The 13,058-nt window shown below is 38.5% G+C and overlaps 1 protein-coding gene across 2 annotated transcripts in view; it reads left to right on the forward strand.

The window, feature by feature from the left end:
- The window catches only part of USP45 (ubiquitin specific peptidase 45), a 72,555-nt gene extending 59,779 nt beyond the window's left edge, over nucleotides 1–12,776 (forward strand). Inside the window, exons 14-18 of one of the 2 annotated variants that reach the window (XM_060753083.2) lie at nucleotides 2,886–3,558; nucleotides 7,739–7,836; nucleotides 8,718–8,804; nucleotides 10,120–10,273; nucleotides 12,022–12,776. In XM_060753083.2, the coding sequence (XP_060609066.2) occupies nucleotides 2,886–3,558; nucleotides 7,739–7,836; nucleotides 8,718–8,804; nucleotides 10,120–10,273; nucleotides 12,022–12,152 (1,143 nt within the window). In that variant the 3' untranslated portion in view covers nucleotides 12,153–12,776. The remainder of the gene's footprint in view (nucleotides 1–2,885; nucleotides 3,559–7,738; nucleotides 7,837–8,717; nucleotides 8,805–10,119; nucleotides 10,274–12,021) is intronic. The other variant, XM_067467404.1, reaches the window with a different exon arrangement.
- Nucleotides 12,777–13,058: the final 282 nt, after the last annotated feature.

Consider the following 13,058-nt stretch of genomic DNA (forward strand, 5'->3'; position numbering starts at 1 on the left):
AATAATAACACAATAATAATAATAATACAATATTATAATTATACAATATATTTTATATTACATGTAATATTACTAATAATATTACAATATAATTGTATAGTACAATATAGTAATATATAATACTGATATTGTACTATGCTAATAATATAGTATATTGTATGTATATATATCTTGTAAGCAGCTCTGAGTCCCCTTCAGGGTAAGAAGGGCGGGATATAAATGTCATAAATAAATAATAAGTTAAGTTCATTAAGTTTTATATTAAAAATCTAAATGAAAGTGAATATGTTAGATTAAGATATTCTATCAAGATTGGTTTAAACTGTTTTTCTTCAGGACTCCGTTTTTAAAATGGGTTTAATTCTTTAGTTAATGTGATGTTATATTAACCATAACTTCATGTGCTTTTGCCTCTCATTCTTTTTCTTTGGTTAGCCACCACGAGTCCTAGCTTTGAGGAAAAGATGGGACATAAAATAATATAACCAAATATTCCAAAAAGCAAACCTTGGTTTTGCCGTTTTATATAACAGTCACCATTTTACTATACCATTGTATATAATGGGACTTGAACATCCACATATGTTGTTGTCCAGGGGGAAGGGGGAGGTTCCTGGAACCAAATCCCAGCGGATAGCAAAGGCCCACAGTATGTAAACATTTTTTTCCAAACTGTTTTCATATTAATTTTTAGTTCCTTAGTGGTAGGATACCTTGCATTTCTATACACCCTTTCCTCATTGTTCAGATCTACTTTTCCTCAAATTCTGTGATTGTTGACTGTCTCTATCTTTGTAGTTAGAGAAAGGAAAGGCGGAAACAGGACATGTGCTTCACTTCCAGAATAGGAATGATTAGGTTATCATAAATCGACATTATAGTCACTAAATAACATTTATCTGTGGCTCTCTTAATGTGATTTCAAATTCACCCTGGATTATATTCACTGGGAGCCCCCGGTAGTGCAGTGGATTAAAGCACTGACCTGCTGAACTTGCTGACTGAAAGGTTGGCAGTTCAAATCTGGGGAGCGGGGTGAGCTCCTGCTGTTAGTCCCAGCTTCTGCCAACCTAACAGTTAGAAAACATGCAAATGTGAGTTGATCAATAGGTAGCGCTTTGGCAGGAAGGTAATGGTGCTCCATGCATCATGCTGGCCACATGACCTTGGAGGCGTCTACGGACAACATCGGCTCTTCGGCTTAGAAATGGAGATGAGCCCCACCCCCCAGAATTGGACATGTCAGGGGAAACCTTTGTCTTTTACTAGTTCTCTATTAAAATAATTATCCCAGTGCTTGAAATAACAATAGCACACAATACAATTTCATACAGTAAAATGATAAAATTGCATGTTAATGAAAACAGCAGTTGACAGGCAGAAATTTCAAACCTTAAAAACAGACTAATCAGGTTGCTAATTTAAAGCCAATTTTACTTAGAAAAAGGTTTTAAAATCCATTAGGAGTTAGGTTGAGAAATATCCTTCAGTGGGAGCGATCTTTTGTGATCAGAAAATTACAGCTCAGTTCCTGTTGCCTCTTCACAAAGCCCCCCCCCCCTTCCTCAAAGTTACAGTTATAGTTACAAAAGAGACTGTAGAATTATACCCATCAGGATATGTTAAAGCAGTACTATGAAAAATAGTGATCCATTTATCAGTATACAACATGGTACAGAAAACAGATGAATGAAAACCCCTATCCCCTCCTTACTTGGTAGAAGTAATCTGGATGGTTCTGAGATTTTTGTGTGTGTCAGGAGCAAGTTGAGAAGCTGCAAGTCGCTTCTGGTGTGAGAAAATTGGACATTGCCCTTTTGGTCAGCAGTCCTACTGGCACAAGGATTTAACCCATTGTGCCACCGGTTCTGAGATATAAGTGCAGAAATATTGTTTGTGGTCAATTGATTGGGGACTTCATTGCTTGCCATATGAGTGAGCCAAGCATTGCAATTTATTTATTTATTTCGTTCTTGTGGGTTTTTTTGGGCTATATGGCCATGTTCTGGAGGCATTTTTCCTGACGTTTCGCCTGCATCTATGGCAAGCTTCCTCAGAGGGTGAGGACCTCACCCTCTGAGGAAGCTTGCCATAGATGCAGGCGAAACGTCAGGAGAAATGCCTCCAGAACATGGCCATATAGCCCGAAAAAACCCACAAGAACTGAGTGATTCCGGCCATGAAAGCCTTCGACAATATTTATTTATTTGTTTGTTTATGTCGTACATTTCTATCCCGCCCTTATCCCCACAAGGGGGACTCAGAGCGGCTTCACATAGGCATCAGCGATGCTTACAACATATACATCAAAGAATACAATAAAACAGTAAAACAGTGAAATCATATTAAAACATCAAGCACATCAGACAATACATTCATTTACCAGATAATATTAAATTGCCAGTAAAACCAAAAATCAAACTGGGAAATCCAGTGTCACAACCCAAATTCCTTTCCTATTGTCACTATCATCTAATCAAACACCTGGCCACAGAGCCAGGTCTTCAGTTGTCTTCTAAAGGACAGGAGGGAGGTGGCCATCCTGATGTCCTCAGGGAGGCAATTCCACAGACGGGGGGCCACTGCTGAGAAAGCCCGGTCTCTCGTCCCCACCAACTGCATTTGCGAGAGTGGTGGGACTGAGAGCAGGCCTCTCCTGATGATCTTAAGCTTTGTGATGGTTCATAGCAGTGATGGGGAAAATGCTCACAACTGTTACCATTCATATTTATATACAATATATTTATATATTTGGAAATGAGGGAGTATGTGTTTCCATGTAATACTAGAGAAGAGTGTGAGTGGGGTGTTGTAATTTTTAAATGGATCTTGAACAGATTTGCCTGTTTCTCTTCTCCCTTTGAAACTTTGGTGGCGATTGGCAGAACCAGGTGAACCATGTGAAAAGACTTACCAAGCAATCCTCCTCTGGTGAAGAAGAAGCAATTCCTTTTATTATGCAGGAAGAAATTGGCCATAGCAATGCTGAAGGAAGAGCTAAAGGTTCGTATGCAAGAGACAGCAATACGGCCATAGATTCAGGAGGAGCAAATGGGAGCCCAATCGAAGGGAGCGAAAAGGAAGCCAGCCACTCCGAAAGCAGCATGGATGCAGATAGCGAGGCCTCTGAAAGTGAAACAGCTTCCAGTAGAGCTTGCTGCACGCCTGGTTTGTGCACCATTGAGCATAAACACGTACCCGGAAGCATTACATTGCAGCACAACAATTCAGTCTGTAGTAATACAGACACGCTCACGGATGCCTTGTCAAAACTGCGCTTCAGCAACAGAGCCAATGAAAGTGCGGGACCTTTCCATAAGGATCCCCTATCAAGCCTGTCAAATAACTTTCCGGCAGAGAACCCCCTGTTAGTGCAAGGCCCGCAAAATGCTTTCCAGACCCTGTCACAGAGCTACACCACTAGTTCCAAAGAGTGTTCTGTGCAGTCATGCCTCTACCAGTTTACCTCTGTGGAACTGCTAATGGGAAACAACAAGCTTCTCTGTGAGAACTGCACAGACCGGAAACAGAAGTATCAAAAGAAATCAAATACCACTGGTAATGTACTGGTTGCTCAATGTATTTTTCTGCTTCATGTTTACAGTTGCATGCTCGGTATCTGGGTTACTTGCAGCCTTTCAAACTTCATTGCAGCCTTCTTTTGAAATGAGGGGACATTTCAGATCTAAGCAAAGACACAGCTGTTCAGGGACCAAATGCAGAACTTTTATTGGGAATGAAAAGTTCCCATAGCAAGCTAAAAGTTGTCTTTGTGATTCTAGCTCATATATAATTAAGTTCAACTGTGTGGCTATGCCATTTGTATGTGCTGTATTTCCCTGAAAATAAGACTGAGTCTTATATTATTTTTTGTTCCAAAAGATGCATTAGGACTTATTTTCAGGGGATGTCTTATTTTTTCATGTATAAAAAATCTACATTTATTCATTTACAAAAATCTACATTTATTCAAATACAGTCATATATTCTGGAACATCATAATATTATGTCAATACTATCATTTCCATTTAATTATAATTTTTTAAAATATATAATTCAGTACATTGGTTGTGTGTTACTACCAAGAAATGTGTCCACCTAGCTGACAAACTTAACTGGAGCTTATTTTCAGGGTAGGGCTTATATTACAAGCATCCTGAAAAATCATGTTAGGGCTTAATTTCCAGTTAGGTCTTACTTTTGGAGAAACAGGATATATGAGTATGTGTATATGTAGATAGACAGACAGATAGACAGCGGGCAAGCATCATAGCCTTACAATTGTGCTTTGTTGTATGAGCCAAAAGTACAAGAACAACTATAGAAAAATAGAGTGACTTTAGGGGTGTTTTTTCAGGGGACTTTCCTGCTCTTACTTTATGTCTACAGACTGTTTAACAGCATTCCCTTGTCATGCAACTATAAGCGGTACTTCGAGCAAAACATTTCTTTGTGAAACCTTTCTGTTCAGTGTTCTGGCTCTAGGATAGGAACTAATTACTTAAAATCAATTAACTTCAATTAAGTCAGACATTTTCTAACAAAAAGACAGCATAATGAAATTTGGGTTTTTAAAAACAAAAGTGATTGATATGAGTTGGAATTTTAGCTTCGAGCTTCCTATAGGCAAGCTATTTGTTAAGTTATTAATTTATTACCTGAGAGACAGTGCTAAAGACCTAAATAAAATCACATCCCCTGAGTGGTTCTTCGTACAAAGCCTTTAGACCCTGGGAAAATTGCTTCTTAGTTTTTATTAGTCCCCGAGGGTTTGGAGAGTTTCATTGTTTCGGTTGCAGCATCCAAGGACTTATATTAAGTTAGTTACAAGACATTTAGAGTACAGGTAATTCCAAAATAATAAAAATAAATAAATACACAAGTAGCAAAGATTGGAAAGAGGTAAAATTCTTAACATCCAGATGTTTTTCCTGTGTCTTATGCCAGACATGCATAGAGATCCATCCTGTATTGAAGGTCTTAATTGCATGTGTTTTGCTGGGATCAACATGGGAATCAATGTGCTAAAGAAAACAGAGAGATTATGAGGGAAAGTGGGTTGTAGTGCATTGATGAAATGAAAGTAGACACTCTGGGATATTTAAATAATACATCTATAGCAGTAGTATAAATTTTGTGAATCAATGAAAACTCATGACTGTTCACCAGTTAGCAATGTGTTCCAGCTCATAATTTATTTTTCATTTTGAGATTGATTATTATTTCAGGGATCCTAGATGTTTCTTGTATTTGTAACTATCATCATTTTGTGCCCTCTTGTGGTGGAGATATATGCACAAATGTAAGGCCTTTGACAATATGTGCACATTTTTTTTCAACTTTCTTTTGAATCATTATATCCCACCTCCCCTCATATCAAATCACTAGGGCATATTATAAATTGGATTTAGGGATATGCATACTTGTGGAATAATGTAGTCATATAAAGCCTAACATTTTCTTCATGGCAAAATAATATTCCATGAACCATAATAAAATTCCATGAACCATATTAAAATTGCTGTAATAGACTGTCTCATTCAAGTTTTCCCCATTCGTTTGAACTTAGCACCCGAGAAGCCTGCACTGGTTCCTTCTCAGTTGCCCTTCAGAATAATAATAATAATAATAATACACTTCATTTATATTCCACCCTTCTCCTCTAGGGGACTCAGAGCTGATTACAGCATTAACATACATAGGCAGACATTCAATGTCTTTACAATTATATATGAGACACACAAACATAGGGAGAGGCTTATCCTTTTATTTCTGGCTTCTGGAGGTGGTTCTCATCTCTGGATCTGGGGAGGTGCTTTCTCCATTTTCAAGTCAAGAAGCGTGCATTGTCACCTCCTGGTTGTGTGGCCAGCAAGATTGCTTGGAGTGTCTCTTTGGCTTTTCCCGCCAAAGCAGTACCTATTTATCTACTCACATTTGCATGTTTTCAAACTACTAGGTTGGCAGGAACTGGAGCTGACAGACGGGAGCTCACCCTGTCTCACGGATTCGAACTGCCAACCTTCAGGTCAGCAGTTCAACAGCACAATGGTTGAACCCATTGTGCCACCACAGCTCCTTGAAAGCAAGCAGAAGTTCCTTCAACAGCATGGTTGCTGTTGAAACAAAATTTTAACTTAATAGATGATGGTCCTCCATTTTATTCAATTACTTCAATTGTGGTTCAAAACTTTTTCATTTTGCATTTTAATGTTATTTGTGGCTTTGAGAGTCATTTTTATTTTTTTAATAAAATTAATAAATATGTAAAATATTTAGAAGTTAAGGAAATGGAGAATCAATTTTAGCTCTAAGCTCTAATTAGTAATTGAAAAACTTTGCTTTGAGAAATATATATAATCCAAGAATTGACCTCTGGGCTTACCTCAGGCCATGCTTCACAATGGGCTCTGCCTTTGTTTCTGGTATGGTTTACTCCAGTCCATGAATGCACTGGCATGAAGCACTGAGGTTGGATCTAGGATGGAAAAGTGGAGCAAAGAAGTGTTGAGGCACTTATAGTTGGCCCTATATATCTATACATTTCTACATATCTATATATAACATCTCTAGGGCCTCCTGGTGGTGCAGCAGGTTAAACCGCTTAGTTGCTGAACTTGCTGACCAAAAGGTTGGTGGTTCAAATCTGGGGAGCAAGGTGAGCTCCTGCTGTTAGCCCCAGCTTCTGCCAACCTAGCAGTTCATAAACATGCAAGTGTGAGTAGATCAATAGGTACCGCTTCTGCGGGAAGGTAACACCGCTCCATGCAGTCATGCCAGCCACATGACATTGGAGGCATCTACGGACACCAGCTCTTCGTCTTAGAAATGGAGATGAGCACCACTCCTTCAGAGTTGGACATGACTAGATTTAATGTCAGGGGAAACCCTGACATGACTTGAATTAGTGTCAGGGGAAACCCTTTTACCTTATATATAGCAGACTCCAATTTGGTATGCCATTGCATGTAATGGAACTTGAGCATCTACAGACATTCATACCCATGGGGGTAGGAGGAGCGGGACCTGGGACTTAAACTTAGTGAATACTGCAGGTCCACTGTATATTGTTCTTAGGTTAAGACATGGCTTTATTATATTTATTTATTCCCCGCCACCATCTCACCTCAGGGACTTGGGATGGCTAACATGAGGCCAAGCCCAATGAATATAGTAAACAGTAAGATACATACAGCAAATAATAATAAAATCAAAATCAAAATAGAAATTAAAATGAAGTACAACCATAAAACAATAACATGCAAACAATAAAAGGAAATTAACATAAAGGGATAATTAGATGGTTACATCTCTACCAGACTGGCCTATTTCCCACTCAGCTATATAACCAGGATAAGTCACACCTTCCTCTGGGAAGTGGCACATTAATACAGCTGCTTCCCTCTTTTTTTTTTTTAACACAATGTAATTGACATTGCAGCTTTTTAAATTGTTTACTTTGTAATTGCATTTGACCGTTTGGGTATGTTCTGAGACAATGTTCTCAGTGGAAAGCCGGATGAATCTAGAACATGGAGACCTCTGCTCAGCCATGTGGGTGGCTTTAGGGAAATCATTATTTGCCCAACTTGAGCTGCCATCTGTAAATCTGGCATGTTAGTAACCTGTTAAAAAGGGATTTTTGTGAGGCTTGTACTGCACTGTATATTCTAAAGGCTACTACAGAATTGATGTGATGACCTGTGCCATTTAAACTGCTGCATTTTCCTCTGTGCAGAAAAGAAAACAGAAGGTGTGTACACAAATGCCAGGAAGCAGCTGTTGATTTCTTCTGTTCCTGCTGTTCTTGTTCTCCATCTGAAAAGATTCCACCAGGTGAAGGCCTCTTTCTAAATGGACTATTTGAAATGAGTCCTAATTGGTAGAGTGCTGGCTGGACAATTTTTGGGGGCGAGCATGCAAACTTTTCAGATTTTCACATTACTTAATGAAGCAAAGGATTAATCAAAAGCAAGAACTGTCCTTTCCACAATACACAGTATCATCTCAATTAGACAAGATGACAGTGTGGAAGACGAAAGAAGAAAGGGATTGGGAGGGAATCTTTTCAGTTGTCTGATACTTCAGATGTATAATGTGTATATACATGACTCAGTAGGCTTGGTTTCTACAGGGTGATACGTTATTCCTCCTGTGAAAATTACCCACCAACCCTGGCACATTTTAATAGTGAATTTGTATTTCAGATCCAATTTGACCATTTTATAAATAGGCAAAGGAGAATATTTGATCAAGTCAAGCCATTTTTAAAAGGGGGGATGGAGACTTTAATATACTATAGTAATTGTGGGACTGTTTTTAGGTAATAATTTAAATCATTTTATGAGTCTCCTTGAATTTAAAATGTGAAGTTTAATAAGGGACAAAAGCCCATTATGCTGTCATCATACACAAGACAAATTTTATGTGGAGATGGTTTAGAACAGGCATGAGCAAACTCCGGCTCTCCAGGTGTTTTGGACTCCAACTCCCGCAATTCCTAATAGTCAGTAAGAGTGCCGAAGTTTGCCCATACCAGGTTTAGAAACTCTGCTCATACTTACAAGAAAAATGATCTGCTTTGTAGGTTGATGCATGCCATTACCTTAGGATATGTGCAGTTTTGGAATTGAAATTGTTCAATATATTGATTCTGCAATACAGTTGAATTTGAATGGCACCCTTGTAGAAATACTATTTTTTCATTTCATTTTAAGGCTGGTGTGAGTCTAAGGAAAGTAAACCGCCATGTGGATTTCCCACTTGTTCTGGACTTGGCTCCGTTTTGTTCTGCTTTTTGCAAGGTATGGTTCAGAAATAGTAGAAGGTAGAGGATAATTTTACAGATATTTCTGGGATATGTACAGAAATATCTTATGGAATATCTTACTATGTTAGTGGTAGCCAGCCATCGGAGAGCCTTCACCTTGGCACGATGCCATGTGCTTCCTTCTGCCATACTGGAAGGTCGTTACCAGAAGACCTCATACTCTGAGAAGCTATGTCCCTGTGACTCAGGCCACATAGAAACAACGGCGCATGTGCTTCTGCAGTGCCTTTTTTATAGAGACATTCTATCTCGTCATGGACATTTAAATACCCAGGACGCTCTGGACAATTCTACGTAGCCCTGCTGCTCTCAGACACAAACTCAGCTGTGATGTACAACGTCACTAAGTTCTGCATGGCTGCGATTAAAATTCGGCAGACGATGATTCGGGGTCAAAAGACCTAAGCTTCACCTCTGGAATGTAGATGGGAAATCAGATATAGACTGATATTTATAGTGTTGGATATTCCCCCCTCTCTGGTGCCATCCCACTACCTCTCTTTAGACTGCCTTCAGATGATCTTGTGGGTTGAGTTGGGTTTTAATAACTACTTACATGTGGTTTTTAGCTTAGATTTTAAAATGTGTTGAAGTTTGAAGTATATAACCCCTTGGGTTTGATGTGGATGTGTGGAACAGGCCCCCCTGTTATTATCTGTTGGTCATCGACCATAATAAAATTTACTTACTTAAGGATATTTCTATTAGCAATTCTGCAGCCATTGTTTTTGAAGTCCAATATTGTTTGAAAATGAACGTCTTATGGCATTCTATGCTCTTGAGAAGTCAAGATAGTATTAACTGGGTTGCTATGAGTTTTCTGGGCTGTATGGCCATGTTCCATAGTATTAATTTATTTTATTTAGTTATGTAAAAATGTATATCTCATTCTTCTGTGGTTTAGATGCCACACAGAATAACCAACAGCAGTTAAAAGAAATAAAATATAATACATTTTATAAAATATAAGAAAAGTGTGTAATATGAGTATAGTATTATTGTAAAAACCCATGAAGCAACAGGAAAATCATTGTCATATAGGCTGCTAATATGAGAGGAAAAGTTTTTGGTGATGAAATCAAGGCCGCTTTGCTTGTCCTCATCATCCTTCCAGAGATACTAGATTAGAAATAGGTAAGAAATGGTCTTGCAAGAACAAAAACGGCACAACTTAATCTAGCTAGTGAATTCTTTTGTTGGTTTTCCATATTTTGAAAGTGAATCCATTTGCCAAATTCGTTATGAAAAAAATCACAATTTTCCTTTTTGCTTTTTGCTTTGCAAATAAGAACGTGACAGATGGTGGGAAAGTTCTCTATGCCCTTTATGGAATAGTGGAGCACAGTGGGTCAATGCGAGGAGGTCACTATGCAGCGTATGTGAAAGTCAGGACACCATCAAAAAAGCTTTTGGAACACATTTCAAGCAATAAAAATGTTCAAGGTAGGTACCTATGGAAAATTATACATTACACTATGTAACAAAGTTAGAAAAAATGTTTCTGATTTTAAAGTGTTATTTCCTGTTTAATTGTGTGGTACTTACTTTGAAAGTAGTTATACTCCAGAGACTTTGTTTTTGTGGCTGTCACAAACTGTTGAATTAGTGAAACCCTATGAGATATTCATTGAAAAACTATAGCAATTTTTTTTTGCAGTTTAATAAACCTTTTCCATGTTTTTGTGGTAGAACCAACTAGGTAAAGGTAAAGGTTTTCCCCGACATTAAGTCCAGACGTATCCAACTCTGGGGGTTGGTGCTCATCTCCATTTCTAAGTCAAAGAGCCAGCATTGCCCATAGACACCTCCAAGGTCATGTGGCCAGCATGAATGCATGGACCACTGTTGCCTTCTTGCCAGAGGGGTTCCTATTGATCTACTCACATTTGCATGTTTTTGAACTGCTAGGGGCTAAGCTGGGGCTAACAGCGGGTGTTCACGCTGCTCCCGGATTCGAACCTGTGACCTTTCAGTCAGCAAGTTCAGCAACTCAGCGGTTTAACCCACTGCACCTCCGGGGTCTCCAGAACCAATTAGGAAATGACATTTATTACCCAAGAACAAAAATCATATTACATAGTGTTATAGAGTCAAATGAGTCTGGTTGTTCTCAGTAGAGTCATTTTTTGCCTTGTTGATTTTACATATCATATCATGACCAGCATATAAGAAAGCATAGTTTGTAAAAACACTAAGGAGGGTCAAATTTTTTCCAAAGAAGCACTACAAGTGGTTTGGTTTTAAATACATGTTAAATCATCCTGATATCCATGCTATTGTGAGGTCTTGTGATAAAGGATGAAATATAAATATTTAAATAAATCAGTGTTGGCATTGTTCTAGATTTCTTGGAAGTATCTAGGTAATTTTGGTAATGTGAGCATTTCTCTGGTGTTAACATCAGTTATTAAGGAGGGGATTTTTTTCTCCTTGTGTAGTGAGGGTTTGGTGCATAAACCCTTACAACTAATGTTCCTTGTCTCTCTGCCCAAAAGCGAGGTGTTAGAGGTATTTAACATACTTGGCACCTTTCAAGGCATTTTTCAGAGTAGCCTAGTTGGCTTCCTCAAGCAGAAAAGCATTTCCATAGGCAGCTTCATTGATTCAAAATGTCTTTTTGCTAGGGCAGTTTCACACCTATGGAAACCTCCAACAGGTAGAGCTGAGATGTGAAAACAAAGCCTTCCATGAATAGAATACAATAGTATAGTTGCTTCTGAAAAATAATATGGTAATAATAATAGGGTGGTGCAGCGGGTTAAACAACTGAGTTGCTGAACTTGCTGACCGAAAGGTTGGTGGTTCGAATCTGGGGAGCGAGGATGAGCTCCCGCTGTTAGCCCCAGCTTCTGCCAACCTAGCAGTTTGAAAACATGCAAATGTGAATAGATCAATAGGTACTGCTCCTGCAGGAAGGTAACAGTTCTCCATGCAGTCATGCTGGCCACATGATCTGGGAGGTATCTATAGATAATGCTGGCTCTTCAGCTTAGAAATGGAGATGAGCACCATCTTCCAGAGTCGGACACGACTAGACTTAATGTCAGGGGGCACCTTTACCTTTACTACTACTACTACTACTACTACTACTACTACTAATAATAATAATAATAATAATAATGTACTTGACTGCTTCATATTCTCTCCTGCTTTTTTGGCTGGGATTAACAAATGGCTGTGTTGTGTTGCAGGTTTAAAAGACTCAGGAGGAACATCTATAGGACAGTGGGTCTTTGTCAGCGATACCCATGTACAAGCAGTTCCTGAATCAAGAGTCTTGAATTCACAAGCTTATTTACTTTTCTATGAACGAATGTTGTAGTTACAAACAGTACTGAAGTCATTAAAACAGTAGCCGTTAACTTGACTTACTAAAACCCAACAGACAATGGCAGTATGTGTAAACGTTGTGCCTTCATATGTTCTTGAGTATAAAGTTTATGATGATTTATTACTCTAAAACTGTGGCTTGAATCCAGAAAAGCCGAAGTCTGCACAGAGCACTTTCATGCATGCTTAGATTCTGCTGGCCAACTTTGCTGTCTGTCATCTATCATACAAAAGAGAATTTTGCTTAAAAATACCCCAAACTTTAGTTATTTTGTGTGGAATGCGGAGTGTTGCCATCAAAAAAAGACCAATATTTGAATGGGGCAATTTTGTTTTTCTGATTCCAAGCCCAAGCATTTATGTTTCAATGTCCAGGATTCATTAGAAATAATGTACTCTGAACCCGAAACATTTCAATGTGGGCTAGCAAAACAAACATTATAAAAACATACCAGAAAAGACCTTGATAAGACTGAGTAATGCCTGCATTTTCTAGTTCATGTTGATAATTGCATATCACCTTTGGCATATGAATTTTCTCGAATGTATTGCACAAAGTTATAATTTCATTGAATGGGAAGCAGTTGTTTCAGGAAATAAAAGTTTACTAGACAAAGCTATGAATCAGTTCATATATTCAAAAAAGCTCTCTCATGGCATAGCTCTCTCATAGCTGAACCACTTCAGAATATATGTGGTATTTTACACATCTGAATATGCATGCATCTAAACCAAAAGTCACTACATGTGGAAATTTTTACCTGCAAGAGAGCAAGCTAATAGAGAAGCTTTTGCCCAGATATGCGGGCTTTCTACATTCAGGAAGTTCTTAGCATGGCAGTGTATTCTAACCTCCACCCCCTTGACCTCTGAAGATGGCACGAACCTTGGAAAACTC

This window comes from Anolis sagrei, chromosome 1, assembly GCF_037176765.1.
Source record: "Anolis sagrei isolate rAnoSag1 chromosome 1, rAnoSag1.mat, whole genome shotgun sequence".
Taxonomy (NCBI): Eukaryota; Metazoa; Chordata; class Lepidosauria; order Squamata; family Dactyloidae; genus Anolis; species Anolis sagrei.